The sequence below is a fragment of the Panthera onca genome, chromosome E2, assembly GCF_046562875.1.
Source record: "Panthera onca isolate mPanOnc1 chromosome E2, mPanOnc1 haplotype 2, whole genome shotgun sequence".
In the NCBI taxonomy this organism is placed as follows: Eukaryota; Metazoa; Chordata; class Mammalia; order Carnivora; family Felidae; genus Panthera; species Panthera onca.
The window spans coordinates 43,287,646-43,310,696 of record NC_138353.1 but is presented as its reverse complement, the minus strand read 5'-3'; the positions used below and the strand labels follow the sequence as shown (position 1 = coordinate 43,310,696).

The 23,051-nt window shown below is 38.6% G+C and overlaps 1 protein-coding gene across 4 annotated transcripts in view; it reads right to left on the bottom strand.

The window, feature by feature from the left end:
* NFATC3 (nuclear factor of activated T cells 3) overlaps positions 1-23,051 on the bottom strand; it is a 135,671-nt gene that overhangs the window by 42,067 nt on the left and 70,553 nt on the right. For 3 of the 4 annotated variants that reach the window (XM_060650380.3, XM_060650377.3, XM_060650375.3), the window contains exons 4-8: positions 20,332-20,531; positions 14,123-14,295; positions 9,894-10,034; positions 2,956-3,011; positions 1,812-1,938 (exon numbers count right to left, since the gene is read on the bottom strand). In XM_060650380.3, coding sequence (XP_060506363.1) covers positions 1,812-1,938; positions 2,956-3,011; positions 9,894-10,034; positions 14,123-14,295; positions 20,332-20,531 — 697 coding nt within the window. The remainder of the gene's footprint in view (positions 1-1,811; positions 1,939-2,955; positions 3,012-9,893; positions 10,035-14,122; positions 14,296-20,331; positions 20,532-23,051) is intronic. The other variant, XM_060650378.3, reaches the window with a different exon arrangement.

Genomic DNA, 23,051 nt, shown 5'->3' with positions numbered 1-23,051 from the left:
AGCAGGCTCCAGGCCCTGAACTGTCAGCACAGAGCCTGATGCGGGGCTCGAACCCACGAATCATGAGATTATGACCTGAGCTGAAGTCGGACGCTCAACAGACTGAGCCACCCAGGTGCCCCATTTTAGAACTCTTAATACTCCATTATCCAACCAACCACACGACCTTCGTATATGTTGCTACCTTTAATTGGAATGTTTTCCCCCTACAGCCAGATTGCCTGGATTCAAATCTCACCTCTGCCACTTACTAGCTGAGTGACCTTGGTTCACATATTTGCAAAATGGAGAGGGCAATATTACTTATCTGAGATGTACTCTAGCTTAACAGTTAGGAGCCCAGACTCTGGAACCAGATTGCCTGTGCTTGACATGTGGTTCTAAGACTGTGAGACTCTGGGCATATAACTTAGCCACTCAGTTTCTTCTTCTGTAAAATAAGATAATAACCTACTATAAAGGTCTATTATGTGGATTAAAAGAATAAATACACAAAGGGCTTAGACAGTATTATTTTTACATACATTATATATACCATATATAGAGTATGTATATATACGTATACACACACACACACACACATATATACACATATATCCTGGTTTTCTCAAGCAGTTAACCCAAGCAAGGGTCCCTCTGTTATTTTTACCTATAGTATTGTATCCCTTTTAATCAGAGCCCTTATTTCAGTTTCTAATTATATACATTTGTTGGTAATTAATTTATTGATCCACTATATTATAAGTTCCATGAAAGAAGGAACTGAGAGAGGTTTTGTCCACTTAGGAGGCACCCTCAAATACTTACTGAATTAATATTGAAATGACTAACCAAAATCTTTCAAAAGGGTTGTATTCTATTTGAAAATGAATAGAAATATTTTATTACCAATAATGTATTAACATGATCAAGTAATATTAATTTTCAGATCTGGGAATATAAATGGCCTTTAGAGGCTTAAAGTGGAATACAGCCAGGCTTTAAAGAATATGAATGACAAATAAGTGATCATTAATAACTAGTACCTTCTCAAATTTAAGTGTTTCTGTTTTTCATTTACTATAAACCATTTAAAAGTTTTTGCAACAGGGGTGTGTGGGTGGCCAGTCAGTTGAGCATGTGACTTCAACTCAGGTTATGATCTCATGTTTCATGAGTTCAAGCCCTGCACTGACACAGCACCTAGTACAGAGAAGGCCTCTAGAAATATCTGTTCTCTAACTACGTAAACATCAGCATGAATTACTGCATATAATATTTATGTGTTACCACCAAGAGCTGGAAAGTTACAGCATTTGAATTGCTGCAGAAAGAGGTATGGCAGCCTCCTTTGTTAGGGCACATCTATAAAACCAGAAACTCTGGAATCGACTTTATATAACCCACAGACCACAGTATACTACAGTTGCTACTTGCCAAATGAAAATCTAATGAGAGATTTTTCATCTGACTGGAAATGCTTGAGATGAACACACTGCCTTCTTGCAGTGTGCTAAGGGCACAAAGGAGTTTCACAAATATTCACAAACACCTGCCCTTACTGTAGCGCTGGGGATTTCTGGTAGCTCCAGATAAACGACTTAAAATCAAAATTCAACCTTCTAATCTCCTTATAATAAATAACTACAAAATAACAGCTAATATCACATCTAATATTTAAAGTCTACACAAACTTTACAGACGAGGCATATGTTAGGATTTTTATTGATTATAAGTACTCTATTGTAAACATTCTAATACAGGTTTCATTGAGTAACTTTTTATTCATTATGAAAGCAAGCTCTGTGGTAAACCATCACAACTCCCCATACCTGGTGTATAAGTAAAACGTTGAGACTGGCTTTTTTTCCTCTTGCCATTGCAAAGATAAAAGTGCACCTGCACTGCAGCTGTAACTGCTGGGTTATGATATGGAGGAACTTCAAGGACAATGTGAGCCTAAGGAGCATGGAAAGTAGTAAGATTGTGTTACATTCAGAACTAAAAATGAAATGCACCTGCTAAACTCAGCACAACTCATGAGGCTTAACTACCCAGTGTCTCCCATCATAGATCATTATGCACATCAATTGGTCATGTAAGTCATCTGGAGATTTACTCTATGAAACTCTAGTCTCAACAGAGATAAACTCTTGAAAGTAAACCATTAAAGGAGAGATTGCCTTTTAGTCATCCAATTGGGTTTCTAGTTGGAGCAGAAATAAAAACAGTCTTATTATGTACCATGTAGTGAGATATTCTGCACTACTGAATATTACACGTTACTATGTATCTTAACTGGAAGTCTGTCCTGGTTTTCAATCAGGTTTAATATTTCCTCAGTTGTGTTATAATTTAGATTTCTTACCTTAAATTTGATATTCAGAATGTTCGAAACTAGCAATATAAAAAATTCATTTCCATATAAAAAATAATTTTACATAAGCAGAGTGAAACTGCAATCTTTAATCTAATTTCTCCAGGTCTCTGGAGAGCACTGTGGAAAGTGTTATTCTCTACCCCACAAAAAATTCTGTCTCCATTCCAATCAGGATGAAGGGACCACAGTGTTTAGTGTTGAATCCCGGAAGGCTTACTGCTGAAAACTTGCAAAAATTGTGCTAAATACACAAACTCCTTAGGGCTTGTTCTCTCCCTATTTTTTCCCATTCTATGTGGGCTTTACTGAATTTGATTTTTTCACTGAATTCAGAGAAATAAACTAATGATAACAGTAGTAAGAACCTTTTAATTTCTCCTTTCCTATACACAAAAAAGGCAAAGACACCAATTGTTTATCTTTCCTAAACTTTAATTTTAGAAAAAGGAGAGTACCTATTTCATGTCCAAACTTCTAAAAATTCTAATTTACTTTTCTATTACTCATTAGATAAAAGACTCCTCATCTATAATATAAAGTAGCATTATCCAATGTTCTAAGCTTCTTAAATGTTTCTAAAGAAATAAATTTCTTACCCCTTGACATTTTTCCCGGATTATTTTCCCTTCTACCTCCCACTGAGGTCGTCCATCTATTAAAAGAAACAATTTACAGTTAAAAGTAATTCAAGTCAGAAAGTATATAAACAAAATCTAATGTATTTAGTATCACAAGCTTATTGGCAAAGGGAATCTTTTCCTCAATGACTTCCATTATGAAAATAAAATGTGTACCCATGAGAAAAAATGGGGAGAAAGACTTTGGGCTGCCTTAGTTAGCAGGCCTCACAGTTTATTTATGTTGGAAAATCCTCTGAGAGCACCTTCACCAAGTGGTAGCCAACTCCTGCTTGTATGCCTTAGGTAATGGGAAACTCACTCTCTCACCAAGTAACCCATTTGATCTTTGGACAATTGCTGTTCGAAAGCCCTTCAGGACAGATGAAATCTGCCTCCTTCCAGTATCCCACCACTGGTTTAAGAACTACTCTTTGCAGCCCCCCAATCCAAAATATTTTGAGTGGTTTTCTGAGACAGTATTTAAGATGTTTAAAAACAGCTATGTTTGGGGGCCCCGGGTGGCTCAGTCAATTGAGCATCCAACTTTGGCTCAGGTCATGATCTCAGGGTTCATGAGTTCGAGCCCCACATCAGGCTTGCTGTTGTCAACACAGAGCCTGCTTATAATCCTCTGTTCCCTTCTCTCCCTGCCCCCCACTCACACGCACTCTCTCTCTCCAAAAAAAAAAAAAAAAAAAAAAGCCCAGCTATGTTTACATGTGTCTCCTTCTACTGATTAACACCCCCAGTTCTGCATTTACATCTTACACAATATTTAGCCTTCCTGCCCACTCTTCTATGAACACCCCTCCAGTGTGAACATCTCTCTCCAAATGCATCAAGCCCAGAACTGAATAGCCCAGGTGGGAAATGACACAGCATGGTACAGAGTGACTAAGGTTCTTATTTCCACTTTATGTGAAGATGCTGAGTCTGTTAATAAAAGTTTTCTGGGGTAGGTGTGCCTGGGTGGCTCAGTCAGTGGAGCATGGACTTCAGTTCAGGTCATGATCTCGCAGTTCGTGAGTTCGAGCCTTGCATCGGGCTCTCTGCTGCCAGCACAGAGCCCACTTTAGATCCTCTGTCCCCCTCTCTCTATGCCCCTCCCCACTTGCTCTCTCTCAAATATAAAAACATTAAAAAAAAAGCTTTGGGGTAGCTGCACCATGCTGCCTTACACTTAGTGTGTGGTCAGCAAGATTCCCTCAGTCTACTACACTTCCTACTGCTAAGTTCAAACTCCCACGCTGCACTTACCTGGTTTTTCCCCCAACCCTTCTTAGGTTAACTTCTCCCTACAAGACTTGGTTTGCCAGGATCTTTTTAAATACTGACAGTCTTTAGGCACCCGGCTAGCTCAGTCGGTAGAGCATGGGACTCTTAAATACTGACAGTCTTTGAATATATTTGCTAGACTTTCCAGATTTGTGTCACCTAAAGATCTGGCCAGCACATTTTCTGTCTCTTCATCCCAAGTGAATTGTCACCTGGGGAGAACCCCAACTGCTACTATAGCTCTTACTCCAGTCTGATGTTCAGTACTCTAAAGCATTCTTTTTAAGTCATGAGCATCTGCCCATTGACTAAACCCATATAAGTATCTTCACAGCTTGCAGGACTTCTTCATCTGGTCTGTGAAAACATCAGAAAAGACTCAATCCAATGCCTTCTAAATTGTGACTCTCATTTTTCAGTCCAATAAATAGATAATAGCTAACCCTGTGTATAACAGACACTAGAGACAAATGCTATGTCTACAAAGAAATATAGCTTAGTTCAACAATCATTTGTTGGGTCCTGACATGCCAGGCACTTTGGGTTACTGAGATAGTGAAGATAAGATACTCTTACCTTCAGTCTATGAAAGGCAAATAAAAACAGTTCATCATAATAAATCGTGGTGGTTTCAATGACTAATAAAGGTGTACTCTAGATACGCCAAGAAGACAGAGTTCAGGGTCCTTACCCTACTCTTGGCATAAGGATAAGAGACAAGGAAGGCTTCCTGAGTTCTTGAACTGAGGCTGAAAAAGAAGGTAGAACTCAAGTGATATGGGTGGAAGGTTGGTCTAGGCCTAAGAGCACAAGCAAAGCCAAGATGGCAAGAAACTACACGACAGAGGAAACCATAAGCAGCTGTGTTGATGGAGTAAAAATAGGGAAAAATAGGTAGGGAAAAATAAGAAATGAGGCTGAAAAGAAAGGCAACAGATTGTGACCTAAATGCCACATGAAGGGCCTTAAAATATGAAGAGATTACTGAAGGTGCTTTCAGAATGGGAGTTACATAGTCACAAAATGCAATCTCATCTGAAACCAGTAATTGTATTAAGACAAAAGTTCTTAAAGGTAAAGCTCTAGTTAAATGAATTCTATAATGAAACTGCATTATATACATACATATTTATTATATTCAGGCACAAATGAATTTTTTTTAATGTTTGTTTATTTGAGAGGGAGGGTAAGTGTAGAGAGAGGGGGACAGAGGATATGAAGCAGGCTCTGCACTGACAGCAGAGAACCCGATGTAAATCTCATGAGATTATGACCTGAGCTGATGTCAGACGCTTAACCAATTGAGCCACCCAGGCGTCCCTCAGTGGGTACTTTAAAGTGCGTGTTACGGGTCTTCCAGCTGGCTCAGTTGGTAGAGCATGCGACTCTTAATCTCAGGTTTTTAAGTTCAAGCCCCCCATTGGGCATGGAGCCTATTTAAAACAAACAAAAAACAAAAACAAAAGAATAAAACACATGTCAGAAGTTTGAAAGAAATAATGTAGTTATAGACAAAGATTTGACCAGCTGATGAAATTTCCTAGAATGAGGGAATATAATGAAAAGAAAGCTGAACCACAGAACCTTGGGAAACATCTATTTTTAAGGGCCAGAAAAACTGATTAAAAAAACCAAAACAAAACAGTGGAGACATTTAAAAATGCGCCAAAAACCAGGTGAGTACAATCACACAAAGATCAAGAAAGAAAAGAATGTCAAGGAGGAGGGTGGGTAGCTGAGTGTCAAATTTTTAGGTTATGATTTCAATATACTGGAAGTCAAAAGAGTACATAGCAGGTAAGGAAATGGCAGATGGTAGTTGACAGATTACTTGAGAGGCTGGATGATAAATGAAAACAAAATAAAACAACAGCTTATGAGGTTGACAGAGTCAAGGGAAAGGAAATGGTTTAGTATGAAAAGATTTAAACTTACCTAAACTCCAAGAAAATGTATTCGGTGAAAAAAGAGGTAATAAAATCATAAGAGATAGGCAATGAAAGCAATGTATAGCCTTAAATCTGTAAGTTTCAAAAGGATAAAAAACAAATGAGATTACCATTTAAGAAAAAGAAACAGGGGCGCCTGGGTGGCTCAGTCGGTTGGGTGTCCGACTTCAGCTCAGGTCATGGTCTCACAGTCCGTGAGTTCGAGCCGTGCGTCAGGCTCTGTGCTGACAGCTCAGAGCCTGGAGCCTGCTTCTGATTCTGTGTCTCCCTCTTTCTCTGCCCCTCCCCTGCTCTGTTTCTCTCTGTCTCAAAAATAAATAAAAACAAACAAACCAAAAAAAAAGAAAAAGAAACATATTGGGGCACCTGGGTGGCTCAGTCGGTTAAGCGTCCAACTTCAGCTCAAGTCATGATCTCATAGTTTGTGAGTTTGAGCCCCGCATGGGACTCTGTGCTGACAACTTGGAGCCTGGAGCCTGCTTCAGATTCTGGGTCTCCCTCTCTCTGCGCCTCCCCCAGCTCATGCTCTCTCTCCCAAAAACAAATACATTAAAAAAAAAGAAAAGAAAAGAAAAGAAAAGAAAAGAAAAGAAAAGAAAAGAAAAGAAAAGAAAAAAAGTGAAAAGAAAAAAAATACAGACACTTGGAAACAGAAAACAAATACACAACTTAAAGGACCAATAAAGCCAAAGTACTATGGAAACACTGACTAAAAAACCAGAGATGGCACAAATAAATAATAGCAGGAATAAATTTTTTAAAAGGGATAGAATTCCAGGGGTGCCTGGTGGTTCAGTCAGTTGAGCACCCAACAGTTGATTTCAGCTCAGGTCATGATCCTAGGGTCGTGATCAAGCCCCAGGTCAGGTTCCACGCTGACAGCAAGGAGACTGCTTGGGACTGTTTCTCTCTCTCTCCCTCTCTGCCTCTCCCCCTCTCTCCTGCCCGCATGTGCGCTTGCTCCCTCTATAAAAAGGGAGGGGACATAATTCAAATGCAGAAATAGAGTATTATAAGCAAATAAATGTCAACAAATTTGAGAACTTGGGTGAAATAAATAAAATCCTAGTGTGAAATAATAGGGAAAATATATATTGATCTCTGCCTCTGGCTCCTGGTATAAAGCTCCTAAAATTCTTGTAATTTCCAAGTGGTAAGAAGAACACTAGGAGTACCTTTTGTTTTTATACTTGGTCTTTGACCCCAGTTATGACACACAGAAGTCCTAAATCCCTTGGAATTTCCTGTGATAAGACTATCTTTTGTTCTAAGGAGGTGATTCTTAGTAGGCTCCTGGATGGAGGCTGGTCACTAGAAAGACTTTCAGTTCTACCCCTATTCTCCAGAGAAGGAAGAGGGCTGGAAATGGAACAGTCAATCAAACCTGTGTGAAGCCTCCATGAAAATTCCAAATGCAGTAGAGTTCAAGGAGCTTTTGGGTTGCTGAACACATGGAGGTGGCTGGGACAGGGGCAATGTCTATAGAGGACACAGACGCTTCATACCCCCTTCCCACATACCTTATTCCATGTATCTCTTTCATCTGGATGTTTATCTGTACCCTCTGATATCCTCTATTATGTAACAAACTGGTAATGGTACCTAAGTGTTTCCCTCAGTTCTGTGAGCCGCTCTACCAAATGATCAAAACCAAGAAGTGAGTCATGGGAGCCTCTGATTTGCAGCCAAGCCAGACAGAAGTGGGTACCTGGGCATCTACTACTTTTGATTGTCATTTCAAGTGGCGGGCAGTCTTAAGGGACTGAGCCCTTAACTTGTGGGGTCTGCACTAACTCCAGTTAGTGTCAGAACTGACCTCATTCAGAACACCCAACCCAGCTCATATCAGAGAATCAGCTGATATATGGGAAACCCACACATCTGGTGTCAGAAGTGTTTTGAGTGTGGTAACACTATGAGAGTAAAGGAGAAACACAGAGTGTGTTTTTCTATTTACCTGGAAAAATAAAAATCATGAAAATTAACTCAAGAAGAAATGGTCCCATACCTATGAAATGGCCCATACCTACTTAAATGGTCCAATACCTCTGAAAAGAATTATATCAGAAATTAATAGTACCATAAAGCCCCCAGCCCAGAAGGTTTCAGAGATGAGCTCAGCCACATGTTCAAAGGAAGGTGAAATTACAGGGCACACACTTGGTAAGTGGGGAAAAATGAGGCACTTTCCCAACTTGCTTTGACATCCAGAATACATAAAGAATACTATAAGGTAGTAAGAAAATGAAAACTGATTCAATGGGAAAAATTGGACAAAAACATAAAGACATTACACAAAAAAGGAAACATGAATGACTAATAATCACCTCAATAAGATGAGGAAAATTCAAATCCAAAGTTCAAGATACATTTTACATCTACCAGATTAACAAAATTTAAAAATTATGACATTCTTACCTATGTCTACCAGGTGATAAGAACCAAAATGTTCATGGCCACACTATTAGCTATTGTTTGGTAATGCCAAAAACTAGACACAGCCCAAAAGTCCAGTAGGAGAGCAGATAATAAATTGTAGCACGTTCATACAGTGAAGCTATATAGTAGTAAAAGTGAATGATCTTCTGTTACGTGGATCGATCTTAAAACATTAATGTTGACTTCCAAAAAAAAGCAATTTTCAGAAGAATACATGAAATGTTATATACATAGCCCAAAACCAGAGAAAACGCATAAAACTATAAAGAAAAGCATGGATTGACTTAGGAGTGGGATCCATTTGGGAAGGGACATCAAAAGGCCTTTCAGAGATAAATGTCTTACTTCTTCAACTGGGCGTCAGGTGTGTGGGTATCTCTTATATTATTCTCATAAAAAGGTATTTCACAATTTTAAAAATGTTTAAAAAATGAGAAGGAATAATAGATGAAAAAATGTATTAAATACGCTCAGAAAGGTTTTAAACACCCTGAAAGACATAGGATTCTTCTACACTTACAAAAATGAAGATATAATTTATATATTTATATATAAAATACATAAAATTCACCCTTTTAAATTATATAATCAAGAAGTTTTCAGTATATTCACAGAACTGTACAACCACCATCATTATCTAATTCCAGAAACCCTGTGCCCATCAGCAGTCACTCTCCACTGATCCCTCCCTCCAACCCTGGCAACCACTAATCCACTTTGTCTCTATGGATTGCTGATTTTGGATGTTGTGTGCTGAATCCTTTCACTTAGCATGTTTTCAAGGTTCATTCATGTTGTGTTATGAATCAGTACTTTATTCTTTTTTATGGTTGAATAATATCTCATTGTATGGACATCCCCATTTTGTTTAGCCATGCAACAATTGATGATTGTTTGGGTTGTTTCCAGTTTTTGGCTATTATGAATAATGTCGCTGTAAGTTTTCTGTGCAACACATCATCGATTCTCTTGAGTGTGTATATATATATATATATATATATATATATATATACACATACATATATGAGTAGAAATACTGGGGATTCTTCTACTTTTGAGATACCCTTAATGAGAATTTAACATTTATATGGAAAATTTAAGAAATATACGGCTTATCAAAAAATCTGTGTAAATGATGTTTGTAGCTTTAGAAAAACTATTTTGTTTTTGTCCATGAAACATGGGAATAATTCATTTTACTCATTTTGCCCCTTATTTTGAAGCCAATCAACTCAAATCTTATGTTATTACCTTGTCCTTTCTCAAGAAAAATGATTTTGGATTCTGGAAGAAAATTAGATCCAGTCACAATCATTTCATGACCTCCATTTACAGAACAACTGTTGATACTATACTTCTCAATATGAGGAAGTTCTTGAGCAGACCGCTGAGCTGTTTGGTTTTTTTTTAGGAGTTGAGAAGAAACAAAATATTAGTTTACAATCTTTCATATGTAAATGACAAATTCAAGCTATACAATGAAAATAGAAGCAAACTCTGGGCTTTGAAAATTCAAGACAACGGTAACAAAATCCACTAAAATAACCACATTATTTAGAAAATAAGACTTATTAGATTTGTGATTTCTAAATAATTTTCTTACACCTGTAAAGAAACCAATGACGAAAAATTAATCAATGCTTGCAACTTCATATTGACTCCAAAACATTAATTTCACCCACTTTCCTCTTTTTAGCTTAAGTCTTCAATGTATTTCTTCCCTACAACTGTTAAAATTGATGAATTTAATATAACTATAAAAAGCAAATTAATCCAAACATATGTAATTATACTGCATACAATTAAAAGACAAGTTTCTGAAGGATAAACACAAATTAGCTCTTTCATCAAGAAAATATCCAGGTCAGGAGTGCCTGAGTGGCTCAGTCGGTTAAGCATCCAATTTTTGATGTCAGCTCAGGTCATGATCTCACGGTCGGTTGTGGGATCGAGCTCTCTCCCTCTCTCTCTGCCCCAACCCCTCCCACATGTGAGTGCATGTGCTCTTTCTCTCTCAAAAATAAAAATCATGTTTTTTTAATCCTCTTAAATAAAAAAGAAAGAAAATATCTAGATCATCACCAAGACAACAAGATGCCATTCTGGACAATTTTCCAAATAACTAAATAACTGAAGCATACATGAAGTACACACTAAATTTTTAAAAACGGAAGTAAACGTTTCTACAGTGCACTGCACTTTTCACAGTTCACATAGGGTATGTGAACATAATTTTTAATGCCTCAGAGCCATTCTTTAAATTATCAACTTTTATAAACAGTACCCTTGGTGCCACCTTTCTCTGATATTGCCTGATTCCAAGTTGTTATATTTTGTGGAGATCCTATTTCTGGATTCTCTTTCTTTATTTCTTTATTTCTTTTTTTTAACTGCTTGAGCTTTAAGCTACACATTACAATTCTTTTGAGGGCTTAGGTCCTCTAGGGGTTTCTTGCAAATGCCTAGATAGTTAGGTTTTTCTCTGAATTAAAACAAAAAAAGTGTGGATTATGCTCTCTTCTTCACAGTTGGAAAATAGGTCTACTTTTCTACTTCCTGGGTGGAAAACTGGTAGCTCTGAGGGTCAGCTGTTTTGTTTGAGTAGAACAACATTTTAAAGAAATTTAAACTTGAATGCCTTTAGGAAGCACACACTCTCAGTTCACTGTGGCTCTTGTTTCTCCCAACTATTTAAAACCAAGCCACAAAATGTATTTAAATTGGGATCAATGCTCTATTCAAAGAGAATGCTAGGGGCACCTGGGTGGCTCCGTCAGGTAAGTGTCCAACTCTTGGTTTCAACTCAGGTCATGATCTCATGGTTCGTGAGTTCAAGCCCAGCATCGGGCTCTGCGATGACAACGTGAAATCTGCTTGGGATTCCCTCTCTCCTTCTCTCTCTGCCCAACCCCTCTTGCACACACGCATTTGCGCTCTCTCACTCTCTCTCAAAATAAACAAAAATGAAAAAAAGAGAAAGCTAAAATAGACCCTTTCATAGGACATGGGTCTGGGATTCAGGACCAACTATCACTTGGAAAGTATCAAGCACCAACCTAGATCTCAGAAAATACTTATGTCCCTACTTATGTTCCAAATGACTCACAGAGAAGGGGCATGAAGACAAGCACTGGCTGGCCTAGGAAATACATTAATTCATGTTTTAGATATTTATGGTGGAAACTAGCCATCATGGGTACATTCAAAGTAACAGCAAAACTGTGTTCACCAGGGGAGCCTGGGTGGCTCAGTCGGTTAGGTGTCCAACTTCAGCTCAGGTCACGATCTCAGTCTGTGGGTTCAAGACCCTCATTAGGCTCTGTGCTGACAGCTCAGAGCCTAGAGCCTGCTTTGGATTCTGTGTCTCCCTCTCTCTTTGCCACTCCCCTTCATATATATGAAGATACTTCATATATGTATGTGTGTGTGTGTGTGTGTGTGTGTGTATACATATAAACAATAAAAGAAAAAAGAAAGAAAATCCAAAGAAAGGTTAATAGTGACTACACCACAGGGTAGTGATTACAAAAGATTTTGCTATTATTCCTTGTTCCATTCTGCATTTCTTCTTTTTCCATTCTGTGTTTCTATATTCTCAACAATAATCACATATTAATCTAATAAACTAAAAGAAAAAATAGAAAATCATTTTAGAATAACTTCATCTCAAAAACTCAAACTACTCTATGAACTTAAATTACTTAAATTAACTCTGGGGCACCTGGGTGACTCAGTCTGTTAAGCTTTCCACTTCTGCTCAGGTCATGATCTCATGGTTTGTGAGTTTGAGCCCTACATCGGGTTCTCTGCTGTCAGCATAGAGCCCATTTCAGATCCTCTGTCCCCTTCTCTCTCTGCCCATCCCCACTCTCAAAAATAAACAAAACAATTGAAAAATTATCTAAATGAACTTTGCTAAAAAATAGAGGCATATATGCTTATATGGGCATAGAAAAGTCTGGCAGGGTAATAAAAACGCTGGCAATGATAGCTGCTTATAAATTTTTTTTCAACATTTATTTTTGAGAGAGAGACAGAGAGAGCACGCACGTGAGCACAGGACGGGCAGACAGAGAGGGAGACACAGAATCCAAAGCAGGCTCCAGGCCCTGAGCAGTCAGCACAGAGCCGGACACAGGGCTCAAACCCACAAACTGTGAGATCATGACCTGAGCCAAAGTAGGACGCTTAACTGAATGAGCCACCCAGGCGCCCCCCAATAGCTGCTTCTAATAAGGGGAAATAGTTGACCTGGAAATTTGCTTTTCACTCTATATTCTTTTTGAATTTTAGTAAGTACCTGTATTGTCTGTTAAAAATACAAAACTATTTCTACAATGAATTCTATTACTATGTATTTACTCAGTGATTTCTCAGTTAACTGTGAAATAATAAAGTAATAGTTCAATTTCATAAATAGCAAAAGGAGGCACAGAAAGGTACTACAGTAGGTTTGATCCCAAATAAAGAATAAACGTGTTTAACAGAAATAACATGGTATAATTGAAAGAGTACTAAGAAAACCTGTGTTCTAAGGACAGTTCTGTCACTAACAAGCAAATAAGCTTGCAGGAGTACTTCAGACACTTGTGCCTCAGTTTCCTCCAACACAAAATTAAGACATGAATTGGAACACTTATAAGTCTATGCCCTAAACATCTAAACAGCAGTTTCAATACTACAGTACTACCAGCTAACCTACCAGAGGCCCACAGTTCTCCAGGGTGTAAGTAGGTACATGTTCTAGGGCCTGTTCTCATTTCTTGCCTTTGTAAATCAGGGGGGAAAAGCATTCACTTTCTCAATCTGATGTTGTAAACAGGTTAATGGTTTAAAAAAAAAATCCTTTAAGTCTTTATTTAGCTGAGGTGTCAGCTTGCAGAGATAGGCATCTTCCAACAAGGCGGCTCATGTTTTAATGAAACAAAGGTGACCAAGGGATACTTAATCATAGCTTCATTTTGTCCTCAGGTGTCATCAAGCCCACCTTCCTCATTTATAGGTTAAAAAAAACTGTGGTCAGCGGGGCCCCGAGGTGGGTCAGTTGGTTAAGTATCCAACTTAACCTTAGCCCTGAGGTCATGATCTCAGGGCTCATACCCGGACCCACATCACGCTCTCTGCTGTCAGCACAGAGCCCACTTTGGATCCTCTGTCCCCCACTCTCTCTGGCCCTCCACCCCGCTCTCAAAAATAAACATCAAAAAAACAAAAACAAAAACAAAAACCTGTGGTCAAGAGAATGTGTTTATAGTCCCACACAACCTATGGTCAAATTATAATGAGAACCCATTTTCTAACTCCAAGATCTGTATTCCTCCCACCTAAACACATAGCTTATTTCCATACAAGAAAATCTCATCAGCTATCCAGACTCTGTGCCTCAGTTTATACTTATAATCCAAATATTACATTAAAAGCAAAATAGGAAATTGCCTATTATAAACAAAATTTGAAAACATCATCACAAGCTCACTTACAGCACTCAACAGGTATGGAAGCTGTCTGAAGAGAAAGGACTTTTCCATTGGGCTGTGGGATGTGCACACGGAATACAAGTCGTACTCTAGTATTCTTTCTGCCAATATCAGTTTCTCCTTTTCGAAGTTCTATATCTGAATTGCGGAGTTTCAAAATACCTGCACAGTCAATACTAGGAAGAAAAATATACACATTTTATTTGCTTACTGGTATTTAATGGTTCCCAACAACTTAGCTAAACGTGGCAGGGAAGAACTATCACTACCTAAAATAAGGTCCAAAAAGAAAGATGTACGATTGCTATTTCAATTCTGAGATTAAAAATGTTTTGAATGACAAAAGTGTAATAATGGTAAGTATGGTAGATTGTCTAAAAAGATGGCTGTCAATTATTCCCCATTCTTGCACCTGCATGCCACTTTTCCCATTAAGAGGTGAAAGCTGGCCTTATGATTTGACAAACAGAATGTAACCAAGTGATGCAGTGTAAGTTATGAGCCCAACATTAAACCTCTTTTGCTCTCTTGGAGCCCTGAGCCACCATGAAGTCCATCCAGGAAGCTGGAGAGAAAGGCCAAGCCAATCCTCAACTACTCCAGCCACCCCAGACAGCTTGTATGTTCCAAATCCAGCTGAGCTCCCAGCTGAATTTAGGTGCATGAGTGATCTCAGCTGACACCACATGAATTAGACCAGCTGAGTCCAGCCAACCCTAAGAATCATGAAAATAATGAACAGTTATTACTTTGAGCCACTAAATTTTGGAGTGCTTTTACAGAACTAGATAAGTAATACAAAGTAAAAAGACCTTAATTCTATGTAAGTAACTAAGCCAGAAAAGATTAACCTGTAGGACTCTAAATCAGTCATTAATAGCATATTTAGACTTTTCTAGTGATAGGTTTATTAGTAAAAACAATCCATCAGGCTAAGATTCTTTTAGTTTTAAAGAATACACATAGAAGATTAAAGTTTCGGCATTTAGTGTCTAACTTTTCATTATCTTCAAAATGCATTACTTGTATGGCTGCTTAACACACAATCAGGGTAGGAAACAGTACCTACAACATGTGTTTGTTATTCACATATTGAAAGAATAAAGCAGATGGAAAACTAGCAATCAACATCCTAAAGTTTACTCTCTCTTGTGGTATTACTTGTCATCCATCCCTTTGCCTTATCTACCAATAGTCCCAACTCTAGTGCTCAACTGTCCAGAGGCCACAGAAGTTGCTGTAAAGGACAATATGTGTTAGAAAACTAGGTTATCAAGTTAAGAACCAGTAAAGCACAAGAAAGAATCCCAAAGGGTGAATATTTTCACCTTCAGAAAGACACAGGAGAAGAAATTTCCAAAAAAGGAAAACACTCTTGAAAGTATTTGTCATTTATGGATAATGAATTATACTTAATTAATATTGAACAATTGCACTTTAGCTCAAAGCAGTACTGATCAAATTGTATCAAGTAGTGATTATTCATGCTAACATGCCAATGAGCCTTTAGGGGGAAATACCAGAGATCATCCATTTTATTGAGTTTTGAGGAAAGGTATTTTATTTTATTTAAGTAAACTCTACCCCGGACATGGGGCTCAAATTCATGGCCTCAAAATCAAGAGTCATGTGCTCTACTGAGGAGCCAGCCAGGTGCTGAGAGGGAAGGTATTTTAGCAGAGAGCTAAGTTTCTAAGAGAAGAGTTAGAAGAAGAGTATCAGAAATGACGATCTTAAAGCTCTGCCTATGAATTTCAAGAAAAGATAAGACCAGACCAACAAGAAAACTACACATGTAGGAATAAATCACTATTAATTCTGTTTACAGATACAACTATATTTTATTTATTTTTTTAAGTACGAGTATATTTTAGATCAGAGTATAATAATGCCACATCCGTTTTCATCCAGTTTTAAAAACAGGGAGGAGTTATGAGTAGGATAAGGCAGTAAATACTGGAATCCATACTGAATGGCCAGAAAAACTTCAGGTGTGTGTGTCTCTAAGCTGGGTGGAATGAGAGCAGTAGTTGTGTTTGTTAACTAGAAACAATGATATTTCTGCAGCTTTGTCCTTTCTGGATTTATCCAGGTAGGCAGTATATGCCAGAACTGGTTGGGCAAGGGACATGAATTCTGACTACAACCTATTTCATGTGCTAATAGATGAGAAAAGGAGAAGGTAGATATGTTCAGATCCTACTATTTTTATTTTTTCACCTTATTTGATATGTGAAGCTTTCCCAATTTCTTGAAAATCTTACAAACTCATGTACTCTTTTTAATTTAATTCACTGATTTATACATCACTTTTAAAAGGATGAGGCATTTTACAACATAAATACAAATAAGGTCAAGGAAAAACAGAAAAAAAAAATTAAATAGAAGCAACAGGAAATAAATATGTTCCAAATCTAGGGGTATACAAATTACTATACCTGAACTTGACCGACCTTCCCAGAAGCCAAGGCAAAAAGGAAATGTGATAAAGTTTACAGGTCTCTCCTTGTCTGGTAAAGCAAAATCTACCATGTCATCAGCCTTTTCCCTTTAACTTGAAAAGATTCTGTGTGTGTGTGTGTGTGTGTGTGTGTGTGTGTGTGTGTGTGTAATGACCAAGAGATAATATCTTTAATAGTGGTTTTTCAGATTACGAAGAGTTATTCATATGGATATTTCTTATTCTATCCTTCAAACAAAGTTAAGAAGTATAAGAAGCTTCTGGTGATTTTCTATTTAAATTTAACTTGATTCAAGTCTAGTGCTTTGAACACCCAGAAGAATGAATGGAAACGTGGCCTATAAACCATCTCCTAGGGATCACTTTTATGAGTTCTTAGAAAAAGATGATTCAAAACTGAGTTTTAAATTCCCCTCTGCAGCTACCTGTATATTCATATGCTTTTTTTTAATGTTTATTTATATTTGAGAGAGACAGAGCATGAGAAGGAAGGGGCAGAGAGAAAGGGAGACAAAGAATCTGAGGTAGGCTCCAGGCTCTCTGAGCTGTCAGCACAGAGCCTGACTCAGGGCTTGAACCCACGAACCATGAGATCATGACCTGAGCCAAAGTCGGACGCTTAAGTGACTGAGCCACCCAGGCGCCCCAGTATATTCCTATGCTTTTGATTCTAGATGAAAAAGTAAGATCTTAGAGTAAAAGAAACCTACATGCATGCATTTCTCATTCAATGGTTGGCTACCTCACTTATTTGAAAATGGGTCAAGGGGCCATTAAGCGTCAAACTTTGGCTCAGGTCATGATCTCATGGTTCGTGAGTTTGAGCCCCGTACTGGGCTCCATGTTGACAGTGCAGAGCCTACTTAGGATTCTTGCTCTCCCTCCCTGCTCCTCCCTCATTTATGTGTGTTCTCTCTCTCTCTCTCTCTCTCCCTGCCTCACTCCAAATAAATAAACTGAAAGAAAGAAAGAAAGAAAGAAAGAAAGAAAGAAAGAAAGAAAGAGAAAGAAAGAAAAGAAAAAAAAGAAAATGGGTCAAATGGATGCCTGGAGGCAGATCACTGTTCTCTTCAAGAAAGAGCTTTGCTCAAGTGGGAAACAAGCATTGGTTGAGATTCCAAAGTTCTTTCTATATCAGAGAACACAGAAATTTTAAGAGTAGAGACCACTGGGGCGCCTGGGTGGCTCAGTTGGTTGAGCGACCGACTTGAGCTCAGGTCATGATCTCATAGTTCGTGAGATCAAGCCCTGCAATGCTGACAGCTCAGAGGCTGGAGCCTGCTTCAGATTCTGTGTCTCCTTCTCTGTCTCTGCCCCTCCCCCATTCATCCCCCCTCCCCCTTTCTCAAAAATAAACATTAAAAGAAAAAAAAAAAGAGTAGAGATCATCACGGCTCAGTTAAGCATCCAACTCTTGACTTTAGCTCAGGTCATGATCTCGTGGCTCCTGAGTTCGAGCCCCGCACTGGGCTGACAGTTTGCGGGGACTGCTTGGGATTCTCTCTCTCCTTCTCTCTCTGCCCCTCCCCTGGGCTCTCTCTCAAAAATAAATAAATAATCTTAAAAAAAAAAAAAAAAAAAAAGAGTAGAGACCATCAGCAAGCTATCTGCTTTGCCTTGAAAGAACTCTGTAGTAGCCCCTGTGTGATGACTTATTGGGTTGGGTTCTCCTGTACTGCCCATTTGAACAAAGCAGGTAAAAATAAGGTTTTTAATCTCAATATTAACTTGTCTTTCCCAGTAATAAGTAGGTAACAAGGTAAGTTCTTAAGGCAATTCTTATTTTATAATAATATAATTATATCACAATATTCAGTTTACCTAAAAAAGTTATTTAAGTATAAATTTAAAGGAAGAGATCTAGAGACCAAAATCTAATTTTATATAACTGTTCTTGCAATAGCCTGGGACAGATGTTACTGCCATTTTAAGAAAGGTAGTTTGAAACAATTTCTGTAATAAACCTCACTATAAGTTTCAAATACCTAGTTGTGATGGGATTAACAGTTGCCTACTAAATAAATATCTATTTCCCCCTTCTTTCTTAGTAATAGATCCCTGTATCATTAGAGGTAGCAATGTGCTCAAGTAAAAACAAAACAAAACAATCCCAGACCTTCCTTATTTACAAGGATGAACAATAAGATATGCTAGATAGGTTTCTGTAACAAGCCTCTTGATAAAGACAGATTAGACAGACTAACTTGCGGCACCTGACTGGTTCAGTTGGTAGAGCATGTGACTCTTGATCTTAAGGTTGTGAGTTCAAGCCCTACAATGGGCAGAGAGCTTATTACTTTTAAAATATATATAAACAAATACAACACAATAAAATAAAGAGGCTAACTCAGATGGAAGTTTTCTTTAGCCCTTTTTCCTTATTCCTTCTGGGACTATGGTTGTGATGGTTAGAGTTCCAGCAGCCATTTTGTAACATGAGACAATCTTGAGGACAGAAATCACACGTTAAGAATAGCAAGGGGGCGGGGGGCACCTGGGTGGCTCAGTCAGTTGAGTGCCTGACTTCAGCTCAGGTCATGATCTCGCGGTCTATGAGTTTGAGCCCTGCGTTGGGCTCTGTGCTGACAGCTCAGAGCCTGGAGCCTCCTTTATACTCTGTGTCTCCTTCTCTCTCTGCCCCCACCCCTCCACTCTCTGTCTCTGTCTCTGTCTCTGTCTCTGAAAAATAAACATAAAAAAAAAAAAAAGCAGAGGGGGCACACGAGTGGCTCATTCGGCTGAAGTGTCCAACTCTTGATTTTGGCTCAGGTCATGATCTCAAGGTTCATGAGATCGAGCCTCACATCACGCTCTGTGCCAACAATGCAGAGACTGCTGGGGATTCTCTCTCTCCTCTATCTGCCCCTCCCCTGCCCACATGTGCACACACTTTTGATCTCTCTCAAAATGTACACGCACGCGCACACACACACAAAGAGGGGCACCTGGGTGGCTCAGTCAGTTAAGCGTCTGACTTCAGCTCAGGCCATGATCTCATGGTTCATGAATTCCAGTCCTGCCTCAAGCTCTATGCTGTCAGCACAGAGTCTGCTTCAGATCCTCTGTCCAGACCCTCTCTCTCTCTGCCCGTCCCCCACTTGCTTTCTCTCAAAAAAAGTATTTTTTTTAATTGGAAAAAAAAAAAAAAGACCAGCAAAGAAGAAAAACAGAGTTTGGGGCCCCAATGACTTATGGAGTTCCTGTGCTAGCCCTAAAAATGCCTATTTGTACATTTCTTTTATGGAATAACAAACTAAACGTTGACTGTTTAAGCCACTGCATTCCTTGTGTGACATATAATCCTAACCTGAACAAAACTCTAAAGCATTCTCATTCAGAAGCTAGCCACCTCATTTTGTTTGGAAAGGAGTCAAACAAGTAAGCCTGGAGACAGTAAAAGTTTCCTTAAGGAAATTTGACAATCATAATAATTGTACTGCAACTGTTCTTTTGTCTACCCTATTAGACTGTGAGCTACTTGCAAAAAGTCCATATATTTTTATCTTTAACATTTAACAAAATGCTTGGCTGGTACCACATGGTTCATAAACTTCTGCTGAAGTGCATTTCCTTTCTGGAAATCTGCTACCAACTTTAGCTAATGTCTTACAATTATTTACATAATGTTATTCTGTTAATTTAGAACCATGAATAATTCATTTCTGTACTATAAAAAGAAGTATGTTTTTCTCTGAAAGTTGTTTTAGGGGAAAAAAAAGAACTGCCCATTTTGGGGTATGTTTCCAGATACCTGGCTGACATATTGTTTTCAGGAAGAAGGGGAATTTCCAGAACCTTTGTGCTGGCAATTATTATCTCTTGACTTGCAGTAGCAACAGTCTTCCCAGTGATTCGATGCACCTGGTAAAATGCATGAGGTCGTAAATATCGATCATCTGCTGTTCCAATAAACATCTGTAGATTTATCGGCTTTTCATTATAGCCCAGGAGCTAATTAGAAAGAACAAACAAAAATACAACTCATTATCCATTATATTTATAATAAGTTTACAACAGGAAGTTTATTATATCTGTAACATATATTATTGATACACAAAATGTTATTTCAAGAAGGTAACAATAAAAATGTAATAAGTGAACAATCTTCCAAATTTCAGAAGATTATGAGTTGTAAAATGCTGGCATGTTACAAAGGAATGAGGGGGTTTTGTTTTTTTTGTTTTTTTGTATATATATCCGGAATAAAAGTTTTGCAAAGCTTTCTTATAGAGTAATGTGACAAACCACAAGGAAAGGGTGCCTACATGGCTCTGTTGGAAGAGTTGCAACTCTTGATCTTGGGATTGAGTCTGAGCCCCATGTTGGGTGTAGAGATTACTTAACAATAAATTTAAAAAAAAAAAAAAAAAAAAAAGGTGCCTGGGTGGCTCAGTTGGTTGGGCATCCAACTCTTGATTTCGGCTCAGGTCATGGACCCAGAGTTCTGAGATCAAGCCTCGTTTCGGGCTCCGGGCTGAGTATGGAGCCTGCTTAAGATTCTCACTCTCTCAGCCTGGGTGGCTGTCAGTTAAGTGTCCAACTTCAACTCATGGTTCGTGAGTTCGAGCCCCATACCAGGCTCTCTGGTGTCAGCGCAGAGGCTGCTTCAGATCCTCTGTCTCCCTCTTTCTCTGCCCCTCCCCCAGTTTACTCTCTCTCTCTCTCTCTCTCTCTCAAAAATAAATGTTAAAAAAAAAAGAAGGTTATCTCTCTATCCCTCTGGCCCTCTCCCCAACTCGTGCTCTGCAAAGAGAGAAAGGAAATAAGGAAGAAAGGAAGGACAGACTGACTCTGTACTTTAGGCAACATTAACCATCCAGCCCAGACTTAAAAGACGTGGGTGTACAGGGGGCACCTGGGTGGCTCGGCTAATTAAGTGTCCAACTCTTGATTTTAGCTCGGGTCATGATCTTGCATTTTGTGGGTTCAAGCCCCATGTCGGGCTCCATGCTGACAGCGTGGAGCCTGCTTGGGGTTCTCTCCCCACCCCCCCCCACTCCTCCACTGAGTTCTCAATCAATCTCTCTCTCCCTTTCTCTCTCTCTCAAAATAAACAAGTAAACTTTAAAAAGACTTGGGTGTACAGGAAGGTCCTCTAACAGGCTATTAAAATCAGAAAGTTTGTTTTAGTAAAAAAATCTCAAAAAGCCTATTATATATGTTATCAACTTAAAATTTCAACTGACTTAACAGGCTGGGCTACTTGACTTTCTCTGGTGTCCTTCACTATTTTTGAGGTTAAGATGTGTATATAGGAGTAGGACCAGGAGGTGCTGGAGGTAAAAATAGCAACCACCAAAAAAGGAGGAAAATAAAAGAAATAGAGCCTGAAGAAGTACACATATAGCACTTAGGGAGATTCCCCTGTCCACTCTGATGCTGACTAGCACCCAAATGACCCACCATTATGCAGGTAACAATGACAAACAGGAACAAACATAAAGAACTACTTCAAAGTATGGAGAGCAAATATAAGCATATACTGGAAGCAAAGTGACACATGCTAGAATTGTAACAAAACAGTGTCTCCTGTTTTTAAGGCTTTCAACCTGAGGGAAGGCCACAGACCATGCCTTACAAAGTGGTTGAATTTCCTATACAAAATCTAGTCTTGAAGGGCCTCAAGAACCAAGGACAGAGTTTGGGACAACTTCAGCCTCTGAGGAACTCTGAGTTCCCTCAGAGTAAAAGGGAACTCCCAGAAAGGAGACAGCCAGAGAAGGGGAGCTCCAAGTTATACAAATAAACTTTGTCCAGTCCTTTGGCTGACCTGGAAACCATCCATGAACAGGTCAGATCCCAAGGAGTCTAAGGCTAATATAACTGAAATGAGACTATGAGCTCCCACCAACCAGAGAGACAGATTTTACAGACTGAGTCTAAACAAGTTAAGTGACTGCTTTAACAACAAAAAAATTCATTCTTTAGGGTTACATTTGGGTATATATGTATATCTGGTTTTGAATTGAATTTCTTTATATATTCTGAATCATTAATCCCTTGCAGATATAGGATTTTTACAAATATCTTTCATTCTGTAGGTTGTTGGGTTTTGTTTTGTTTTTTTCACTTTCTTGGTGGTGTCCTTTGATGCACAAGTTTTTAACTTTCATGGGAGTCCAATTTATCTAGTTTGTCTTGTTGCCTGTGTTTTTGTTGTCATACTTGAGAAAGCACTGCCAAATCCAATGTCAAGACTTCCCTGAATGTTTTCTTCTAAGAGTTTTTAGTTTTAGTAAAGTCTTACATTTAGGACCTTGATCCGTTTTGAGTGTATTTTTGTCTATGATGTAAGGTAAGGGTCCAACTATATTATTTTGTGGGTAGATATCCAATTTTCCCAGCGCCAATTTTCCCAGCACCATTGGTTGAAAAGACTGTCCTTTCCCCCAGTGAATAGTCTTGGCATTCTGTAGAAAATGAATTGACCATGTGTGAGGGCTTATTTCTGGGCTTTCTATTCTATTTCAT